Raw genomic sequence first — 18,346 nt, 5'->3', positions numbered from 1 at the left:
CCACATGCACCGTGTTTTAATAAGCTCATAGGCGTCATAAGCTTCAACTCTCCGCAACGTCACCGTCAGCATTCAATTTCGACATGTTTCATCTGGTAATTGTTTCCTAGTCCAGAGTGAGCATGCTTCGCATCTTCTATGTTCGGCTACGGGCGCTCTCACTTTCAGAACATCGAAGTCCGATTCCGTCTCCACACTTCGTGTCCTACGGCCGGATTGCCGTCTGCCGGCACTTTATACAGTGACGCGTGAAGGCATGCGGTCATTGCACTCCCAAAAGAAAGTGGATGGCCCACTCCGATGGCATGCTTCTAAGCAACGCTCTAACCGATGAGTGGCACTCGGCATGCGCATCATTCAACCTTTGTAGTAGCCAAGTGGAAAGTCTATCGGAGGTAAGCAGGATGGACCAGTGGATCGAATGTTTCGTCCATCGCGAAACGAACATCCTCATCTCCGTACTCAGCACCAGCGATGATGGCTTCTGTGCGTGGAAGAAAAGACTGGGAGAAGGCTTTGGAGTATATAATGAGGAGGAGATTGCCCCGTACTCCACCATCACCAGCATCCACAGCCTTCTCTTCAATCTTTCCTGGAAAGCCCACTCGCTTTTTATCACTATTTTATACGATCCTTACTGATCACACTCCCTTCATTTCTGAACCATGAAGCTCAGCCCAGCACTCGCCGCCATTTTCCTGGCTATCCCCTCCCTCGTCGCCGCCGCTCCAACAGCTACCCCAGCCGGAGCCGTCGAGCTCTCCACCCCCGTGACCGCAAATATCGTCGCCTTCCCCCGCGAAGCCACCTGCAATGCCCCCATCCCCACCGACCCAGATGACCTGGAGAAGTACAACGAGGAGATGCGGAAGATGAGCGAGGCGACCGTTAAGGCGCATACGGGCGAGCGCATGTGCAAGCCTGCCGACTTTATCAGCTCCAAGAACAAGCAGGTCAAGGAGCGCGTCAAGAAGGCTTGCGTCGAGGGCTATGAGATGTAAGTATACCTAGGCATGGGAGAAGGGTATGCGAGGCTAATGAGAGGTAGGTGTGTATCGAACCGCAAGAAGGCGAATAATGCTTGCAAGTCTGCTGGTGGAACGGTGGACCAGGGCCACAAGGATGCGCTGCAGTTCTGCAAGGATAAGAAGAAGGAGTGGTCGAACAAGAAAGTCTAAAGGTTATTGGGCTTTACGGATGGTGGTTGGTCGGACATGATTGAGCGCGGCAGATGGCTTCTGCTTGTTCGGTTACTGGCCAGTCAATGCTGGGATACTTTCTTCTAGATTCTTTGTCCATAGTGGATTATCGCATTTTGCACTTCGTTCAGCATATTCGGGAGTACGGTAGGAATAGATTTCTTAACGAGAATTGATTGCTTCTTTCCTGGTAAACGGGTGGTAGGTGTGGCGTGGTGTGGGTCGGAGGGGTTGCTGGAGTAGTACATGGATTGGCCACATCCGCGTCTCAACTGGCTGTTCAAGAGCTAGTTTGATTCTTGACGAATACTTCGTAGATCAGCAAGCCGGGATCTAATACCCTATCCGCCACCCACGTCGTAACATCCATTGAACGCCTGCGAAGTGACCCTTACGCAGCATAGCAGCTCTTGACCGCACTGTAACTCAATGCACGCCTCGGTGATGATGCCCGTAGCGTTGATGTCAATCACCTGAAAGAATGAGCGTGGAAGGAGGATGTAAGCAAAATGTGCGGTTACCATCATGCGAAGGGTATCAGGGTCCAATGACGTGAGCAAGAGATCGGTGAAATGAAACTGAGCGTTGATAATCCAGGGGTTTTGACGCAGCTTATAATTAGTCATAGATGCTGAGCAATACGCCTACAGTTCACCTTCATGTTTAGCATTACAATGAAGCCAAATGGGGTGAAAGCCTCTAGGACTAGCCATCGCAATGAAGTATTCGTCGAGCATTTGCTCTCGGTGCCACTCACTCACGCCATTTACCGCACATCAACCTCCGGAGCGCCTCCCTCCCTTTCTGCACCCGCGCTCCGATGTGCTCCATGAACTGTGGTGGACTACCCATGCCTAGCATCTCGGCTAAGCCTTTCTTAGCAGCGTTGATGAAATCGCGTGTCTTGATCTTGATCTCGACCTCCTTTGCCTTCGCCTTTTTCACACGGTCCGGGTGAGTGGGAGGCGTATAGGCAACCACAATGGTTCCATTATCTTACTGATCAATTCTTTCACCAGTCTTGGTCTTAAGCATCCGGCTCTTTCACATGGTACTTTGTCGGATCACAAGTAAAGATCGTCTCCCCAGAAGGCTTAGGTCTCCGTTGCGAAAATTCCAGCAACAGATCGAGAAAGAAGTCTTGTGGTGGCATTCTCTCCCTCGCCTTGATTCTCTGGATTCTCTGGATATCCACCGGCAGTGCAAAATCAGTGAACAAATCCACGACGAGCTTTCGAAGCGGGCTTCCTTCAGGCGTACCATCATAAATCAGATGAATGGACGAGGGAGGGAAGCTTTCCTCATCACGAGTCTTCGCTATCATAGCTTCGATTACGATGTTCCTCGTTTGGACATCTTGAAGCTTCTCGGCCAAGACGTAAAGCTTGACAAGCCTCTTGTATTCTCGCGACGTCTTGTTCGGCTCGTTCGATCTTGTGTGAAGCTTGGTCGTGTACAGGAGCTGTAAATAGAGGAAAAAGACGTCCGGGTCGTCATCAGGCAGTTCCACGAGCTTGTCGTCCGACTCCTTCCACTGCCCGTTCAGAGCTCTTTCGAAGAAGGGCGCGCGCTCCACCACCAGCTTCTCATGCACGAAGAATGTTCGCGACGCATCATGTGGTCCTACGACGACTTTGATAACCGAGTGCACGAAACTGAGAGCGGTAAGACGCATGCTAAACTGAGTTGTAAGCATGTTTCGACTTACTCCGTTGCCTCACTCCTGAGTGCGCGAACATCTCGCACAGAGGGCGCACTCGTCGAGCCCGGCGAAGCCATTGCTGGATGTCGGCGTATATTGGTGCTGGCGTGAAAGAGGTGTCGGCCTTGATGTCAGGTGTGGTCCAGGCGAGACGGGGATGAAACCGGCGAGCCTTTCCTCTTTGGTCGCTGGCGCGCCTTCCTCGCGACGCTTGGCCCGGGGTCCACCGTCTTCTTCATCCCTCTTCTGCTTTTGCTCATCTACCTCCTGTGTACCTCACCGCCAGTGGCTTTCCTACTCATTGAATGCTGCCCTTACATCCCACGCAGGCATTCTTCGCTGTTTGGAGATCATGCCCGTGTTCGAATGGCACACGACCTAGAAACGTGTGGGAACCCTCAAATATATGACGATTGATACGTGGACAAGATAGAAGCACTTTCACGCTCAGTGATCTCAATGCTGGATACGGGCCTGGTAACTACTTTCTGCTGCTATCTTCATCTCCCTCTACGCCCTTCGGATGCTGGAGCAATTACCATGGCCAAACCCAGCTGCGGTCAGTCGCGGACGAACATCCCCACTACGTAGCCGTCCCAGAACTTCGAAGCCTCTCGCTCTTCTTCATGGCGAAACAAATGCCGATTGTGCGCTGTGAAAGACAGAAATCGCCCTCTTCGGACGTTGTCCGTGGGTTGCGGTTCACCACCAAAGACGCCTCAGTCTTCTATCTTCCAATAGTAGAGAACCAATCCCAGTGGTCTTCAATTAGTAACAATTCCTGATGTACGTGGAATCTTCCTCTTCGATCCCCGATGGTTGCAAATGCCTGCCGCCACGTTCGGTGCCCCGCAGACGAGAGCGTGCCGCGTCTCAGCGCTCTAGCAGCCAGCCAGCTATGCGGAATGGACGCCAGAAGGAGCTCGGGACGCACATCAGGAAGAGATGCCAACATGGAAATATTGCTGCCAAGAAGCTGTTCAATTCGCGTCCCGCCCTTGAAGGTACCCCGGGCGTCACGTGCATGCAATCCACTTGGGCATGCGACTCGTCCATACCCGACTAGCGCGTAACTATCTTGGCCAGTGCGCTTTCACCTGCCCGCGGTCTGCTGCGTCTGTAGGCTGCCTTCTCACGGACCCTCTTCCCACGAATCACTTTCCCCACGAGCCTCAACATGGCGCGACTGTTGTCACTTCTGCGCATGTCCCCTTCGTCGCCGCCCTCCGCACCGCCCCCAGCGAAGCGCCTCCGTATGTCAGCGCTCGGCGAATCCGCCGTCGAATCCACTGTCAAATGGCCAGCGTAAGTGTGAAAGCCCACGACCGTCGCGCTGTTTAGGGAGGGTCATGCTGATAATGAAGCATCTCGGGACCTCTTGTTGTCATCCAAGTTGGCGGACTGCTGCGCCAGGTCAACGACGACGGAAATGTGACCTTCATTGCGGCTCCTAACGAGACGTTTCACGTCCATAGCAGCCTTCTCCGCGCCCACTCCAAGTACTTCCGCGCTCTTCTCCAGGATGACCCTGCCACAGCGGAATACGGACACGCGCCAACCATCTATCTGCCCGATCAAGACCCGGCGGCGTTCAAGACGTATGTACAGTATCTGTACTACAATGAGCTGAACCCGACTTTCGGCAAGTACGGAAAGGGCCGTCGCCTGATGCAGGCATACGTGCTTGGTGAGTGTGTCGGAGATTCCGTGTTCCAGGACAGAATCATCGACGCCATGATCGCATACTGCATCGAGCAGAAAGTGGTTCCGAATTATCCGATTATCAACGTCGTCTACAACGGGACGGCGGAGGATTCCCCAGCGCGGCGCCTTATGGTGGATCTCATGGTACGTGGGGCTACTCTGGGGACAACATCTGCAATGGATCGCTAATTGCTCATACCAGGTTTGGGCAGGTTCTGGAACGAAGGCGGAGGTCCACAAGACGACTAGCAAAGCGCATAAGGACTTCATCGATGACCTGTTGGAAGCATTGTTGACTGCACGACCGAGGCCGGCGGGTGTACGACCATGGGTTGAGAGACCTGAGTCTTATCATGTTGGCTATTATGGTATCAAGGGTGAGGTCAAGAAGCAGGATGCGGTCATGTACGTGGCTGGGACTCGGAAGCAGGGTTGAGGTTAGGGCTGTCTCACGAGGTAAGAGGAAACTGTAGCATGGAAAGAGGTTCGGAGGCGTTATTCGTCCGATGGGGAAACCGTCTCTCAGGCGGTTGTCGGGTGTGATAAAGCAGGCGAGGGTGAAGCATCAATTCACAGTCCATCGGAAATTCTCAACCACCGCCTTCGTGCCGTAAGCCTCTAAATAACCCACCGGGTGATCATCTCCAAACACTCAACACCTTTCTCAAGGGTCACCGGCGCGTCGCAAGTGCTCGAGTCACTTCTTGATGCTTAAAGCGTTCCCTCTTTGGTTGAGGGCGAAGGTGGAAGTCGGCCACTAATCCCAATTGGGGTGACCCCCACGCGCCTTCCGTCTTTGCTTGCGGGCTGCGGCAGTTTACACGCGTGGGCTTTGTGGCACGCGGGAAGCTTCCAAGGTTCTTTTCTGACGCTGACATGTGCACCTAGGTAGTCAAGAGTGCTAATCTCTTCGAGGCCTTCTGAGTCTAATTTGCAGCCGACATGGAGTGATGGTGAAAGTGATGGTGAAGGTGGAAATTAGACGCCAAACACGGCGTGGTTTGATTAGCGCCCTTGCCTTCGACGCCGTCTCCAAGCGCACAATTCGCAGCAACCACCACAAGCGTATGGCTACCTCCCGCAAGTCTAAGGACGCGTTTGAGGCCTGTGCCAATTCCTCGTCCAGCAACATCCCAATGGCAGGCTTTCCGCCAACGAAGCGCCCAAGATTACCCACGAATAGCGCACATACGGATGACCTCCCTGAGTGAGTCACTCACCGACATTTGCACACGTTATTGACCGTATAGTCTAACCGGCGAGACCATCACCGTCATCGTTGGATCTGCCCTGCTCTCCGAGTTCGTCAAGGAAGAAACGTTCTACGTCCATGAGAAGGTCGTCAACAAGCGTTCCGAGTTCTTCCGAGCGGCCTCCAAGCCGGAGTGGACGGGCCCGAGTCCGAAGCTTGTCCAATTGACCGACGTGGATCCCGCCGTATTCAAGGCCTACATGCAATGGCTGTACACCAAGAAGGTTGCTGTAGGGACCCACGTCAGCTCCGATTCCGACAACGAAGGGGAGATAAAGAGTGGCGAGGAAAAGCAGCAGATTGACGGCTTGCACCTGGCTCGATGCTATGTCCTGGGGGAGAAGTTGATGGATGTGGCGTTCCAGAACGCTGTGATGGACGCGATTCTTGACCGTGCAATGCGAGAAGATCTGTACCCAAGCTCTGGATTCACTCGAATAATCTTCCAAGGAACGACTAAGTCATCTCCGGCGCGAAAAGTTCTGGTGGACTTCTGGACTTGGGCGGGAAACGAGAGCTGGGTTGCGGAGCATGACGATCTTTGCGAGGACATACATACGGACTTTGTGGCCGCTCTGGTGCCCGCCTTGCTCAGGCAACGTGCGGCACCGGACCCAAAAGCTAGACCATGGATCAAGAGCCCGGAAACTTATCACGTCATCGAGGTTCGAGATCGTGAAACGGAAACTTCATAACGCACTAGAAAAAAGAAGTACGAGGAGGTCCAAAGAATGGGCAGTATGCGCATCATAGCTCAGACTGAGCGGTTCTGTATTGGGCCTTGAGACGCAGCGCTGGGACTATGGGAATCAGATGATCTGAATGGGATACTCACATACTTGACGTAGCCCGTCTTGGTAGCCCTCAACATCACTCGTGTTCCTGAGAAGGGAACCTGGATAAGGGTTTTCATAAAGCTTGAGCAATTTTTTGTGCGACGTCTTTGAAGCGTGAAGCGGAAGGTCGAATGCAACCGTTGAGGCGCCACCTGTTTTCGGAATAGAGCAATCCCTGGTTCGCGTCATTCACTCTCAAACAGGCCAGGCCCGAGATACACGCCTTGATTGCCGCAATACAACTTCTATCCGCTTCGACCTTTGCGAACACTCGCCATTGTTTCCTAGAAGACGCACATGGTCTGTAAAGATGCCACCACCCAAAAAGCGTGCGTGAGAGCTGCACGCAAAAGTAATAGATGAGTTTCATGAATAAGTTGCGCGGAAATACAATTGTACGCATTGCTTGCAGAGCTGATGATGCGGGTTTACGCCGAGAATAATAGAGAGCAAAGTTGCCGAAATGACGTTCTACGGTCGGACAGGCATCCTCTGTCGTCAGAGTCGAAGTTCTTCTAGAAGAAGGTGGCGAGCGAGAAAGATGGTAGGCCGACAGAGATTGACACACCACGCGAGGAGTTTGATACGTACCTACTTAGGCTAGTTATACGGGAACACAATCAAGAGAAGTCTCTCAAAGTCTAAATAACTAGGGTTTGCATTTTGCGATTGCGTACGTCTCTAGCCACCATATAAAGGATCCATTCTTCTAGCAAGCAGACTTCGACGCCATGACAGGATACTACGCGAAGGTTCCCACTGCTCCCGCCCGTGGTGATGTCGAGATTCTATATATGGAGATATTAGGCGGACCTCTAGTACACTGTCTGTTCATCTATATCATTGTTTGGAGCAAAGCGAAGCATAGCCTTCTCAAGGGTTTGCTTGAGCAGCGGAAAGTCCTGGTGTTCAAGCCATGGGCTCGGGTCTGGGGCCGTATACTGTTCCTAGAACATAGCCGCACCAGCGAGAAAGATCATACTAGATCTAGCACTTCTGAGAGAACTTCGGATTGATGTCAATAAGAAAGCATGGTATAATGGATTTGGTGAAACTCGCTTTATTCTAAGTAGACAAGTCCCTCTTTCCAGTCATTACTCTGTAACAAGGTCGAGGCATTCACCTGACACCCGCTCTAACGAGCCCCTAATGCCTATAAATTGCTTTCGGTGCCCTGCTGGCAGACCGTTGACCACAACTATCGTAACGTGGTGAGCCGATCCACGCAACTGGCCCAACATGACACATCCCTCTTCGTCGCCGGAACCCGTCTTCATCCCAAAGACTTGCAAACTCTCCGCGGACCTCCTAGAGTACGTCGCCGAGTTGTCCCCTTTAAAGCAATTTCGCGCTAACGCTCGTAGTGTCACTAGCGATATCATCGCCGTCAAAGTCGGAAGGCAGCTCTCGCCTAATACGTCCAGTACAACGGAAGGGAGAATATTCCACGTTCACAAAGGAGTCCTTTGCGGCAGCTCAAACTTCCTTCAGGTGGCCGTAAAAATGGAGTGGATGGGTGAAGAGCCACGACCCGTGGACTTATCCGATGAAGAGCCCACTGTTTTCAAAGCCTACCTACAGTGGCTATACACCAAGCAAGTCCCTCTTGAGACATACACTCATGCCCGGAGCGATGGCCAAGACGAGGAAGCAATCAATGACGAACTCTTAGCTCAATGCTATGTCCTCGGAGAGAAACTTATGGACTCGAAATTCCAAAACGCAGTCCTGGAAGTCTTCATCAACAACGAGCGCCATTGGCCGAGCAACAGGGCTATATGCATACTGTACAAGGGCACCGGAAGCAGCTCGCCGGCGCGCAAGTTAATGGTGGACTTCTGGGCCTGGCAAGCGGAGCCGGACTGGGTTAGGTTGGATAACCTTATCAAGAACCGTGAGTTCGTGGCTGACTATTATGTACCTTGCTGTAGGACAAGGGTGGTGCCACCCGCTACTCCTGACACTATTAGTTATGTTAATTTTAAATTCCATGAACCAGCGCGGAGGCTTACCTTTCATGTTCGAACCGAAGCAATACTTACTCCGGGCAGTAAGACACACAAGCAACAAAGACGCATCGCACAAAAGAAAAGACTTGGATTCTACAGATCCGCTTGGCTGCAATACATGTGGGGAAATATATACACAGCTTTCTTCCGCTTTAGTCCCCGTGCGCCTCTACTGGTCATCAATGACATGCAAGTATTTCTTTTCCTCCCGCTTCTCGCGCTCGGTCATGGGCGGCAGATCGTAGTACTGGGCGCTACGGTATCCTTTCTGCACTCATAGTCAGCTACCATTCCTCTGAAAGGCACTTCGCAGGAACCTACCAGATACTCATACGTCATGCTCCGAAGATCCACAGGCTCAATGTCCAAGTCCTTGAATGTCTTCGCATTTGGATCGAACGTCTGGTCGATGAACTCCCTCTCAATTTGGTCGGGAGAAATCGTCGTCCACCACAGGAATTTGTTTAGGTATTTCGCTAGGGGAACCGCTAACCGTTTCGGAATATTGATATGGCGCCTCTGCTTCATAATTTCCTTGCTAACCAGCTCGTTGATCTCGGCCATGGTGTAGTTGGTCGGACCGTAGAGCTCGAAGGTCTCGGCGGCTGTCGTATCATCGTGCAGCATTCTCTCCAACGCCATGCCAACATCAATCGCGTGGACGGGCCAGAAACTTTCTTGCATCCAGTTGGTGGTGATGACGTTGGAGGGGTTGGCAAGCCTATTAAGCAGGCGGTCCTCAAAGCCGAACATGGGCGCCGGACGGACAATGGTGGTTTCGGGGTAAATGTTGCGGGCTACTTGCTCACCCTTGGCCTTGGTCCGGTAGAATTCTGAGGCCGAATCGAGGCTCGCGCTGTGCGATGAAACGTGGACGTAGCGGTCGATGTCGTATTTCGCTACGGCTTCAGCGATGCGCTCTGTGCCCTCCTCGTGCACGTCCTCCAGATCAAAGTTCCTGAAATCGTCAAAATCACGGTGATGCAAAAGCTAATAGGAGACGCACTTTGTCGGGTAATCACGCCCGATCAAGTTGTAGACGATGTCGGAATGCCGAACGCTCTCCTCAATGGATGCGGTGTTGCGAAGATCGAATTCCTGCGCAGGTCAGAACCAGACTATCCATCGTTTTCTACACCTCGCCGTACCAAGAATACGACTCTTCCCAGGTCACCAGCAACCTTGAGATGGCGCTTCGCCATCTCTTCCCGGAATGGAACGACTACCGTGCATCCCGATCGAGCTATTCAAGGAGCCATCAGCGCAAGTTTTCCCTTCTGCCGTCGCTGCCACATACCTAGCCGGTTCACGATGTATCTTCCCAAGAAACCAGTGGCTCCAAAGACGGTCGCGGTGTAACCTGTATTAGAATCGTGAGCGGGGGTTTTCGTTCGGCGGAGCGGGGAAGTGAAGTACCCCCAAGGGAAGATCTGTAGCTCCAATCAGCCCTATTACGCAATTTCAAGTCCTCAATGAACATACCTCCCGCCCGACACGGTCAGAATAGGCTTCCCGGTCCTCGTTATGCGAACATCCTGATTTAGATAACGCCGGCAAATCGCGGGGAGGTTGGACACGCGCATCGAGGAGGGTAACTGGGCCGTCAATGCCGCCCCAGGGCGAGCACAGCGGAGTGGCGAGGCCATGGTTGCGGCGTTCAATGGCTGGCAGGAGGTGGCATGTAGCCCGTGAAGCTTGAAGCGACGTCGGGACGGCGGAGCTAGATTAGCCGAAGATCTGCCAAGAGCGATGGCCGAAGCTCTGAACATCCCGCCGCTGTGAATTACATACACTGCCTCACCTCTTACTCCGCGCTCTATCAGCCTCTCCAACCTGGACGCGGACGTCTCCAAGCAGCAATCACATTGTAGGCGCCAACCGCAACCATGGCCATGGACACAGACACGATTCCGAACCTGCTCGGCGACCTGCGCGACCAGGCACCGGAGGAGCTGCAGGAATACTTCATCCACTTCGAGGACTACTGGGAGCGAAAGCTATGGCACGAGCTGACGGATAAGCTGATCGAGTACTTCGAGCACCCAGAGAGCGCAAAGCAGCGGATACCGCTCTTCGAGACCTTTATTAAGAGCTTCGCCAACAAGATCAACCAGCTCAAGCTCGTGACGCTGGGCCTGAATGCCGCGACTCAGTATAGAGGTAGGCTTCTTAACAGTAAAGGTGGCTAAGCGCTTCAGGCTGACTGTTGCAGATGAGAAAGAGCGCCTCAAGTTCGTCGACGACTTGGCGAAGAGGGTCAACAAGCCCGCCTCGCAAGACGCCTATGTCTACGCCACAGTCGCCGTAGCAAGCATCCAGTTGCGGTTATCAGACTATGACGGAGCGCGGAAGAAGCTGGACGAGTGTGAGCAGATACTCGAGGGCTTTGATTCGGTAGAGACGGTTGTGCATGCGTCCTTCTACCGGGCAAGCGCGGAATACTACAAGGTACCATAACCTTCTCCACCCTACTTAGTTCGCAGTATTGAAGGTTCCCAGGCCAAGCACGAGTTCGCCGCCTACTACAAGAACGCGCTCCTCTTCCTCGCCTGCATCGACCTGGCCGACCTCGACCTCCGTGAGCGTCAAGCCCGCGCTTACGACCTCAGCATCGCCGCCCTCGTCTCCGACTCTATCTACAACTTCGGTGAGCTGCTACTCCACCCTATCCTCGACTCGCTCGTCAACACACCGCACGCCTGGCTGCGTGATCTTCTTTTCGCCTTCAACCGTGGCGACCTCATCGCCTACGACGTCCTCGCAGGCAACATCTCGAAGGTGCCCCTCCTCAAGGAACATCAGACCTTCCTCTATCAGAAGATCTCGCTATCTGCGCTCACAGAGACCGTGTTCCGCCGGCCACCGCACGATCGCGCGATGACTTTCCAGACGATTTCGGAGGAGACCAAGGTGCAGCCGAACGAGATTGAGCATCTCATCATGAAGGCGCTGAGTTTGGGCCTGTTACGCGGTACCATCGATCAGGTCGCAGAGATCGCGCGGATCAACTGGGTGCAGCCCAAGGTGCTGGATATGAAGCAAATCGAGAGTATGCGAACGCGGTTGAGGGAATGGGATGCGAGTGTCAACCAGCTTGGGAACTGGATTGAGGGGGTTGGAAAGGATGTCTGGGCCGCGTGAGCAGTGTCTCTCTATTGCAGCGGAGGAAAAGAGTTAGCGAAGGACTCGCTCAGCGCGTCCCGTTGATGGTAGGCGCTATGGGGGCTAGCGAACAGATGCGAGCCATAGCCATAGCCGTCAAGATGTAATCATAGAGTCTAGCACGGCCGGCTACACACACTATAGAAGGCCAGGCGGACGGAATACGAAATTTATGAAGGCCTTAATTGTATGCTAACTCCACCCGCTCACGTGAAATGTCCCTGGTCTGCGAAGAGAGACGCGTGCCTTTGCAGGGATTCAAGACCCTATCAACTTTAAATATAGCTAGGAGAGCTATGCTCCTGTAACGCTTCAGAGTCCCATAAGAAGTCAAAATGGGCACCTTTCTGTATTCTGGTAGCCTCGATGTCTTCAATGCTCATAAAGCTCTACGAGGTGTCATACAATACAACTTCGCGAAGCCCAATCTATAGCTTTCATCCAGGCACATGGTCATGCAAAGAGCCCACCGGCAACGACCACGCTGCCGGCAAACCACGCTGGCCACCAAACAAGCCAGACCACAACTTGCGTCCATAGGCCCCAGACATGCCATCCCTCCGCCGCTTTGACCAGGATCTCCACCACGCCGTGTCCAAAGAACCACGTCGCAGCTTGGATGACCATGACCGGGTTTAGCAACGCTAGGACAGCGTACATAACCGTGCCGAGAATCTTATTCTTCGACGTCCGCACGAAAGACAAAGGGCAGGATAAGATGCCAATAATAAAGGCTAGGGAGAAGTTGAGCGTCGCCAGCGCAGACAGAAACATGCCCAAAAACAATACACTGAAGCACTGTATAAGCGTCATTTCCTGAGCCGTGGGGCGTTTGAACTGGCGCAGGAGGTACGCGGCGCCAAGAGGGAGGACAGAGGTGATGTTGGAGACTGCGAGGAATGTATGGGCGAGGTAGGGTTCGGGAGTGTTGTTGAAGACGTAGAGTGGGAGGAGGCCCAGGAAGTGTGTTGTAAGCACGAAGATTAGGGGGAGGAAGAGGGCGCGTTCGGTGATTTCTAAGTCCTTTGTTGGGAACAAGGCTATTGCACCGTCTTTTTCGGCGACCGTCATCGAAGGCTTCTTTTCGTCTTTCGACTTTTCCGCTTCCTTCCCCTTATTTTTCTCGGATTTTGAGGCCGAAGACGATGGTTCGGTGGCTATCGGATTCGCAGAAGGCGTGGCTGGTCGTCCACTTTGCACCCACAGTGCAATAGCTGTAATGCTGAAGTTCGCCGCTATCAGCATGGCGCTAGGGAGATACGTCCCAATACTGACGAAGCGGTTCGCCTGCAGCAGCAGGTAGAAGAAGAAACTCTGATGCAGGTGCTCGAGCAGATTATTCAAACTCCTAAATAGGCTCTCCACGGTGCGTCCCAGGCTCATCTCATCGTGCCATCCATCGCCCACCGTGACCAGCGTGATAGCGTCGACGTGGTAAGGAATGAAGGCGCTATGCGGTCCGGTGGCGTGGCCTAGGCCCTGGGAGAGCATGCCTCGGAGCATGGTTCGTAGTCGCTCCTGGTAGCTGTCGTCGTGCTTCCACATGCGCTGGAGTGTGCATCCAATACCCATCTGGCCTGACGCTATCGACACGGCGGTGTTGAAGAGGTCGAGGTTAGGAAGCTGCCCATTGACCCCATCGTACACAATATGCAACTTGTCATACCGATGACCCCAAGGACCAGCAGGGTAATCCACGGCCACCGCGCCCTGCAGCGCTCCGCTCTTGATTTTCAGATTCTCCACATGTCTTGGGTCATGCTGATCATGGTATGCATCGACCCAAGCCTGCGGTCCGCTCGTGCTATCGCCTGAGATGAGGAATATGATGTCCTTGCTCCAGAGACTCCAGCGCTTGAAGTAGCGGGCGAGGGCGAGGACTAAGGCGACGCCGGAGTAGTTGACTTCGCCGTCCATGTTCTTCCATGCTGCGACGAGGACGACAGCTTCGGTAGCGTCGGCGCGGGGGCCTTGGAGGATCGCGTAGACATTTTTGTTGGAGATGTTGCGGCCTGCGGCGTGGTATTCGTAATTCTGAGTCGCTACCTTGAGGTTACTTGCCCGCAAGAGATCACCTAGCTTCTGGGTCCTCCTATGTCTCCATTAGCCCGAATGCTCTCCTCACCCGTTGCTGCTGCATACGTACTCTTCCACGGAGCTATCCACCAACAAAGCCACCTCATGTCTATAAGCCCTGAAGATATTATGCTCGCTCCCCGTAAAATACGTGTGCACCTGTCCCGGTAGTAGCGCATTTTCAGAGACATATGTATTGCGCGAGTATTCGTTGAGCGGCAGGACGAGCAGCCATGCTACGCCGACAATGATGCAGAGCGCGGACAGGTAGGGCGGTAGCTTGAGGATGCGGGCATCTCTGCGGAGCGCCAATATCGTAGCTGCGCACTGTTAGCACCCTCCGAAATCTCGTCAAAGAGCTACTCGCCCAACAGCGCCATTCTGCCCTCCCCTCACCAAGTTGTCGTGGTAGTCTTGTAGTGTTGCGGCTCTGCCGTCCCTGCCGCGATCGTCGTTAGCGTCACCTCCGACCCCAGACGTCCGGGCCCGGGCCCTCAACTTCGCGATCAGCGCGACGCGCAGCCGCCTCGAGGCCACCACTCCTCCTTTTCTCTCCCTCTTTGGTGTCACGATGCCCTCATATCCGCAGTTCAATCCTTTGCGGCTACGTTCGTATATCTTCCGCCTGCCGCTGTGCACGAGGTTGCTGGTTGCGGCGATTATCGGGTTATGGGTCGCTACGATTCCGTTTCCGTGGTTGAGGGAGGTTGCGGCGCTGACGCCGGATAAGATGGATTTGACGCAGAGTATGTGCATGTTTCTTAGGCGATAAGAGTCAAGTCTGGAACGGAAAGACCATGGGAGTTTCGGGGTTCTGGGAGAGAGGAGGAGAGCTTATTCTGCGAATGCACCGGTTCAGATCAGCGCCGCAGACAGCTGTTAAACTCTTTAGGAAGCTCGGGAAAGGGTCTATGCATGCGACTCACTTCTATATGGCATCCTGAGCTAACATTACTATTTGCGCAGTGCACCGTCTCAACCTCTTCCCCGTAATGCATCTCAACTTTCTGCATATGCTGTTCGACGTCTTCGCCCTGACGCCGCTCCTCGAGCGCTTTGAAGCCGAGTTTGGGACCATAGTCACGCTGTCGCTGTTCACCGGACGTAAGCAGCGGTCCAGAACATACTTGAAGTGTACAAGTTGACAAGGGGGTAGCTTTCGGTCTGTTACCAGGCGGCTTGTACCTCCTGCTAGAGAAGGTCGTGCTGAGGAGTAATACCACGGTTATGGGCTCGAGGTGGGTGGCATTACCCAGACAACAAGTGTAGAAGGCTTACGCTAACGTACATCAGTGTATGGGTGTTCCTGCTGCTCTCAGCGGAAGCCATGAAGACCCATAAAACAAACCCCAACTTTAGGTACATCCCTCTTGCTTACTTCAAAAGTCGGATCGGGCTCTAATAGATCCTAGCATCGGCCCCTACAAAATCCCGACCTGGTGCACCCCGCTCCTCCTCATTCTCCTAACCTCGTTCCTAATCCCACGCGTCTCTCTGATTGGGCACCTCTGCGGCGCCGCAATCGGCTACCTCTGGGCAACTGGCTGGATGAAATTCCTCGTCCCGCACGAGAAGATATTGCGCTGGTTGGAGACCAAGCTAAATCTACTCGGGAGATTGCCGCATTATGTGAGCGTGGATCAGAAGACGTATGGGCGGTATGGCGTGTTACCTAGTGCGGTGCCGCTGGGAACTATGCCGAGGAGTCCTGAAGGCGGTCAAAGACTGGGGCCGTAGTGTTGTGGAGGACGGGCATTTTGGACAGGAGTTTAGATGAATTTGAGTAGTCCGTTCGCGCGCATCGTTGGTTTAAGATTTTGGCACGGCGTCTTGGAGTGTTGCATAGGGGTGAAGTGCAAAAGTCTTTTGAGCGGATTATGTATGAATATTGTAGACAAGTTGTATCAAATTTCTGGAAGCTGAACCCCCTTCCCTAAGCGCATAGTAGATGCTCCACCCTTGTGTGCACAAGCAAAAGAAGAGCAAGATAGCACCATGCATCCATGGTGGATGGTGTCCTAGATGCATCTCTGTGACAAGCATTCACTAATCGGGGCATGCAGAGGCAAAAAACATCGCAAAAAAGATAGCAATGGTCAACTGGCGGCCTTGGAATTTCTGAAGCTTTGCTCAGTCATAGTATGATAGCTGTGAGACCCACGTGATAACCAACTACACCAACGAGACGATAGAAGCTCACGCTTCTGTTGGCTTGCTTTGATTTATGAGTTGTTGATGGCTAGTTTATTATATATACCACTGCAAAATGGCGGCGCGAACGGAGCAATAGGGCACCAGAAAAGCCGTGGAAATGGAGGGGCTGATGTGGGGCTGTAAGTGGGGTAGAAAGGCTTCGTATTGTTCTGTGGTTGCAAAATTTTCAGGGGCTAGTCAGGGGCAGATGGTTGGTTGGGGCGGTGGCATTTTTGGGAACCTTGAGGTCGGGGTGATGTCTGATTGGATGAGGTGTGATATTATTTTGGAATTTTTGGCCCTTTTCCGTATGCGAAGCGGGACGCAAAAACACCACCTACGTATTCTCTGTACGCGACTGGGCCTATATAACGAGTGTGAGCGGATGTCAGGCTCATCTTTATAGCATTAGAGAGAAAGTGCAAACATATTTGCAAAGGTCCGCACATACGGATGGATGCTGAGATCGGGCACGTCAACATCAGACCGCGGGAACGAAACAGTGCGCGTCACTCATGATCGAAGCAGTAGGGTCATGCAATGATATGATTCCTGAAGTATCTATCCACTACACCAGGCATCTGAAGCTGCACGGAGACGCGCTCCCTGAGTCAGGAAAGGAAGACGGTGAGAAAAACAGCGAACTGAAATGGCAAAAGTATGCTCGCTACGAAACCTGTATTGAGTGGGGTATCCAACATATCTATAACTCTATTTCTTCTCATCAACGGGCCTCAGTAGATAATGCCGAAGTAAGGATTCGGTGCTTAGCGGATCCTTCCGCTCCTCCGAGTCTTTCCAATGACGATAGAACTCCAGTACCACCTCCACGGCGATTAGGGCAATGATGGCCCATTCAAGCCGAAGGCCATGTTTCTCGCTGAGCGACTCTCGCAGAACGCTTGCTATCTCTTGCGCGAATCCAATCTTCTCATTCAAGACCTTAATCCGGACGCCCACATCTAGCGCACGGCCTACTTGGTCATAGTACTGTCCTAGCCCTAGCTCGTGCCGGCTATCCCAAAAGATATCTGGCAAGGAGTCCGTAAGTTCGGAATAGAGGTTGAGTTGGGCACGGATGTTCAGCAGCTCGCCGGTCTTGCGGAGTATGAAGGAGCGCGTGAAGGGTAGATTCTTCCGTCCGAGGGGTATGTTCTCGCCCTTCGCCAGCATGGTGGGGATCTGGCGGGTGGAGTGCTGATAAGCGCTGAGCAGGCTTTCCAAGACAGCGAGCTTTGTCGAGCGAGCTAGACCCGAGGAGAACGCGATCTTGGCGAGTACTGTGTCGACTTCGTGACGCTGCTCGGTTTCATCGGCCGTGGCTTCTCTGGACGTATCGGGGGTTTGAGCTTCAGCCTTCGTGCCCAAGACTATCGTGTCTCCAACCACCTCACTGGTCTCCTTGGTAGGATCTTCTAGGTAATCCAGATCCTCCGTTTCCAACAGGTCTAAGTGCGAGCCTTCGGCGGCTGGTGGAAGGACGCGGTTGACTAGGTTCAATGCTTCTCTTTCCCGTACATTCCATGTGACCACAGTTCCGGAAGGGAAGACGAATATATCTCCTTGCTGAAAGTCCTTGACCTCGGATGGTCGTTCCCTGGTCTGTACATGAATGACCTGTGGGTAGAGCCCTGTTTGAAAAGGATCCAGCTCATACCCCTGGGCTTTGACGAGGCGTGCGGCAGATGAGATGTTATACGTTTCGGCAGCGCAGTAGGCTGTGACCGTCTGGTTCCATGGTCAAACAATGTCCTTTGCCCTGTATATGCCCGGCTCATACCTTTGTGTCGGCGTCCGGATCCACGAAGCGCATGCCACCTCGTCCCTTTACAAAGCCTCTGGATCTCTGCGCTTCGACAGCTACTCTCCGTAGAGACGACGTCTTGCCGGCGTTTTTCCTCGGCCCTTTCCGTTCCTGCGCGTCCGTCGCTGCTTCCTCCTTGGGTTTTGTCTCGGCGGGCTGGTCCGGCTTCTGCGTGAAGTCAACCTTTTTGTATGCCGCTCCGGTTGCAGTGAACGGTCGAGGAGAATGGTGCCATGGCGCTGGCGGCAGTCGGCCGTGGGATGAGCTCCGTTGTAGGGACGCGCGGGCTGGGGGAGCAAGGCACCTTGTTAAGCCACTCAGTGCATTGGGCCGGAGAAGAGTCATCGCCAGCTACACCAGGGTGTGGGCATCGTGCTCTGAGCAATTGCGCGGGTCAAGAGTCAGGCGC

The 18,346-nt window shown here is 53.4% G+C and overlaps 10 protein-coding genes across 10 annotated transcripts; 6 read left to right on the top strand and 4 right to left on the bottom strand.

The window, feature by feature from the left end:
* Nucleotides 1-500: 500 nt before the first annotated feature.
* On the top strand, nt 501-1,230 carry BU26DRAFT_167416 (uncharacterized protein). The gene is made up of 2 exons (XM_033820223.1): nt 501-997; nt 1,049-1,230. The coding sequence occupies exons 1-2, from the start codon at nt 666-668 to the stop codon at nt 1,176-1,178; spliced, it is 462 nt and encodes a 153-aa protein (XP_033677164.1). The 5' UTR covers nt 501-665; the 3' UTR covers nt 1,179-1,230.
* Nucleotides 1,231-1,939: 709 nt separating this feature from the next.
* Nucleotides 1,940-3,020, bottom strand: BU26DRAFT_468261 (uncharacterized protein). The gene is made up of 2 exons (XM_033825286.1): nt 2,908-3,020; nt 1,940-2,854 (listed from the first exon to the last, which is right to left on the bottom strand). The coding sequence occupies exons 1-2, from the start codon at nt 2,976-2,978 to the stop codon at nt 2,227-2,229; spliced, it is 699 nt and encodes a 232-aa protein (XP_033677163.1). The 5' UTR covers nt 2,979-3,020; the 3' UTR covers nt 1,940-2,226.
* A 1,012-nt stretch (nt 3,021-4,032) lies between these two features.
* BU26DRAFT_524785 (uncharacterized protein) lies at nt 4,033-5,198 on the top strand. The gene is made up of 3 exons (XM_033830359.1): nt 4,033-4,206; nt 4,266-4,749; nt 4,808-5,198. The coding sequence occupies exons 1-3, from the start codon at nt 4,079-4,081 to the stop codon at nt 5,039-5,041; spliced, it is 846 nt and encodes a 281-aa protein (XP_033677162.1). The 5' UTR covers nt 4,033-4,078; the 3' UTR covers nt 5,042-5,198.
* A 757-nt stretch (nt 5,199-5,955) lies between these two features.
* Nucleotides 5,956-6,354, top strand: BU26DRAFT_405911 (uncharacterized protein; the record flags this gene model as incomplete). Its single annotated transcript, XM_033822862.1, has 2 exons — nt 5,956-6,087; nt 6,154-6,354. Coding segments are annotated over 2 exons (333 nt in total), but the record flags the coding sequence as incomplete, so codon positions are not given.
* A 1,821-nt stretch (nt 6,355-8,175) lies between these two features.
* Nucleotides 8,176-8,613, top strand: BU26DRAFT_397428 (uncharacterized protein; the record flags this gene model as incomplete). The annotated part of the gene is made up of 1 exon (XM_033822757.1): nt 8,176-8,613. A coding segment is annotated over one exon (438 nt), but the record flags the coding sequence as incomplete, so codon positions are not given.
* Nucleotides 8,614-8,838: 225 nt separating this feature from the next.
* On the bottom strand, nt 8,839-10,348 carry BU26DRAFT_468252 (NADH-ubiquinone oxidoreductase-like protein 40 kDa subunit; the record flags this gene model as incomplete). Its single annotated transcript, XM_033825285.1, has 7 exons — nt 8,839-8,970; nt 9,024-9,660; nt 9,709-9,800; nt 9,851-9,945; nt 10,000-10,062; nt 10,119-10,132; nt 10,185-10,348. The coding sequence occupies 7 exons, from the start codon at nt 10,346-10,348 to the stop codon at nt 8,872-8,874; spliced, it is 1,164 nt and encodes a 387-aa protein (XP_033677159.1). The 3' UTR covers nt 8,839-8,871.
* Nucleotides 10,349-10,477: 129 nt separating this feature from the next.
* BU26DRAFT_495542 (uncharacterized protein) lies at nt 10,478-12,085 on the top strand. The gene is made up of 3 exons (XM_033826223.1): nt 10,478-10,862; nt 10,915-11,150; nt 11,202-12,085. Exons 1-3 carry the CDS (start codon nt 10,589-10,591, stop codon nt 11,841-11,843), a joined length of 1,152 nt encoding a protein of 383 aa, XP_033677158.1. The 5' UTR covers nt 10,478-10,588; the 3' UTR covers nt 11,844-12,085.
* Nucleotides 12,084-14,326, bottom strand: BU26DRAFT_610510 (Glycosylphosphatidylinositol:protein transamidase, GAA1 component). The gene is made up of 3 exons (XM_033836000.1): nt 14,308-14,326; nt 14,011-14,260; nt 12,084-13,956 (listed from the first exon to the last, which is right to left on the bottom strand). The coding sequence occupies exons 1-3, from the start codon at nt 14,318-14,320 to the stop codon at nt 12,318-12,320; spliced, it is 1,902 nt and encodes a 633-aa protein (XP_033677157.1). The 5' UTR covers nt 14,321-14,326; the 3' UTR covers nt 12,084-12,317.
* A 46-nt stretch (nt 14,327-14,372) lies between these two features.
* BU26DRAFT_524780 (uncharacterized protein) lies at nt 14,373-15,864 on the top strand. The gene is made up of 5 exons (XM_033830358.1): nt 14,373-14,686; nt 14,907-15,044; nt 15,097-15,178; nt 15,234-15,299; nt 15,353-15,864. Exons 1-5 carry the CDS (start codon nt 14,512-14,514, stop codon nt 15,675-15,677), a joined length of 786 nt encoding a protein of 261 aa, XP_033677156.1. The 5' UTR covers nt 14,373-14,511; the 3' UTR covers nt 15,678-15,864.
* A 799-nt stretch (nt 15,865-16,663) lies between these two features.
* Nucleotides 16,664-18,336, bottom strand: BU26DRAFT_468239 (DUF155-domain-containing protein). The gene is made up of 2 exons (XM_033825284.1): nt 17,914-18,336; nt 16,664-17,861 (listed from the first exon to the last, which is right to left on the bottom strand). The coding sequence occupies exons 1-2, from the start codon at nt 18,280-18,282 to the stop codon at nt 16,845-16,847; spliced, it is 1,386 nt and encodes a 461-aa protein (XP_033677155.1). The 5' UTR covers nt 18,283-18,336; the 3' UTR covers nt 16,664-16,844.
* Nucleotides 18,337-18,346: the final 10 nt, after the last annotated feature.

This window comes from Trematosphaeria pertusa, assembly GCF_010094035.1.
Source record: "Trematosphaeria pertusa strain CBS 122368 unplaced genomic scaffold BU26scaffold_21, whole genome shotgun sequence".
Classification (NCBI taxonomy): Eukaryota; Fungi; Ascomycota; class Dothideomycetes; order Pleosporales; family Trematosphaeriaceae; genus Trematosphaeria; species Trematosphaeria pertusa.
This window is presented reverse-complemented; position numbering and strand designations above follow the sequence as displayed.

Coding starts and splice junctions, on each gene's coding strand:
- BU26DRAFT_524780 (XM_033830358.1), top strand. CDS start 14,512: ATGCCCTCATATCCGCAGTTCAATCCTTTGCGGCTACGTTCGTATATC. Junction 15,179..15,233: donor ACCACGGTTATGGGCTCGAG/GTGGGTGGCATT, acceptor AACGTACATCAG/TGTATGGGTGTTCCTGCTGC. Junction 15,300..15,352: donor AAAACAAACCCCAACTTTAG/GTACATCCCTCT, acceptor AATAGATCCTAG/CATCGGCCCCTACAAAATCC.
- BU26DRAFT_468261 (XM_033825286.1), bottom strand. CDS start 2,978: ATGGCTTCGCCGGGCTCGACGAGTGCGCCCTCTGTGCGAGATGTTCGC. Junction 2,855..2,907: donor CTCAGGAGTGAGGCAACGGA/GTAAGTCGAAAC, acceptor TACCGCTCTCAG/TTTCGTGCACTCGGTTATCA.
- BU26DRAFT_495542 (XM_033826223.1), top strand. CDS start 10,589: ATGGCCATGGACACAGACACGATTCCGAACCTGCTCGGCGACCTGCGC. Junction 10,863..10,914: donor TGCCGCGACTCAGTATAGAG/GTAGGCTTCTTA, acceptor TGACTGTTGCAG/ATGAGAAAGAGCGCCTCAAG. Junction 11,151..11,201: donor CAAGCGCGGAATACTACAAG/GTACCATAACCT, acceptor GAAGGTTCCCAG/GCCAAGCACGAGTTCGCCGC.
- BU26DRAFT_610510 (XM_033836000.1), bottom strand. Junction 13,957..14,010: donor GTGGATAGCTCCGTGGAAGA/GTACGTATGCAG, acceptor ATGGAGACATAG/GAGGACCCAGAAGCTAGGTG.
- BU26DRAFT_468239 (XM_033825284.1), bottom strand. CDS start 18,282: ATGACTCTTCTCCGGCCCAATGCACTGAGTGGCTTAACAAGGTGCCTT. Junction 17,862..17,913: donor ATCCGGACGCCGACACAAAG/GTATGAGCCGGG, acceptor CCATGGAACCAG/ACGGTCACAGCCTACTGCGC.
- BU26DRAFT_167416 (XM_033820223.1), top strand. CDS start 666: ATGAAGCTCAGCCCAGCACTCGCCGCCATTTTCCTGGCTATCCCCTCC. Junction 998..1,048: donor TGCGTCGAGGGCTATGAGAT/GTAAGTATACCT, acceptor AATGAGAGGTAG/GTGTGTATCGAACCGCAAGA.
- BU26DRAFT_524785 (XM_033830359.1), top strand. CDS start 4,079: ATGGCGCGACTGTTGTCACTTCTGCGCATGTCCCCTTCGTCGCCGCCC. Junction 4,207..4,265: donor TCCACTGTCAAATGGCCAGC/GTAAGTGTGAAA, acceptor CTGATAATGAAG/CATCTCGGGACCTCTTGTTG. Junction 4,750..4,807: donor GCCTTATGGTGGATCTCATG/GTACGTGGGGCT, acceptor TGCTCATACCAG/GTTTGGGCAGGTTCTGGAAC.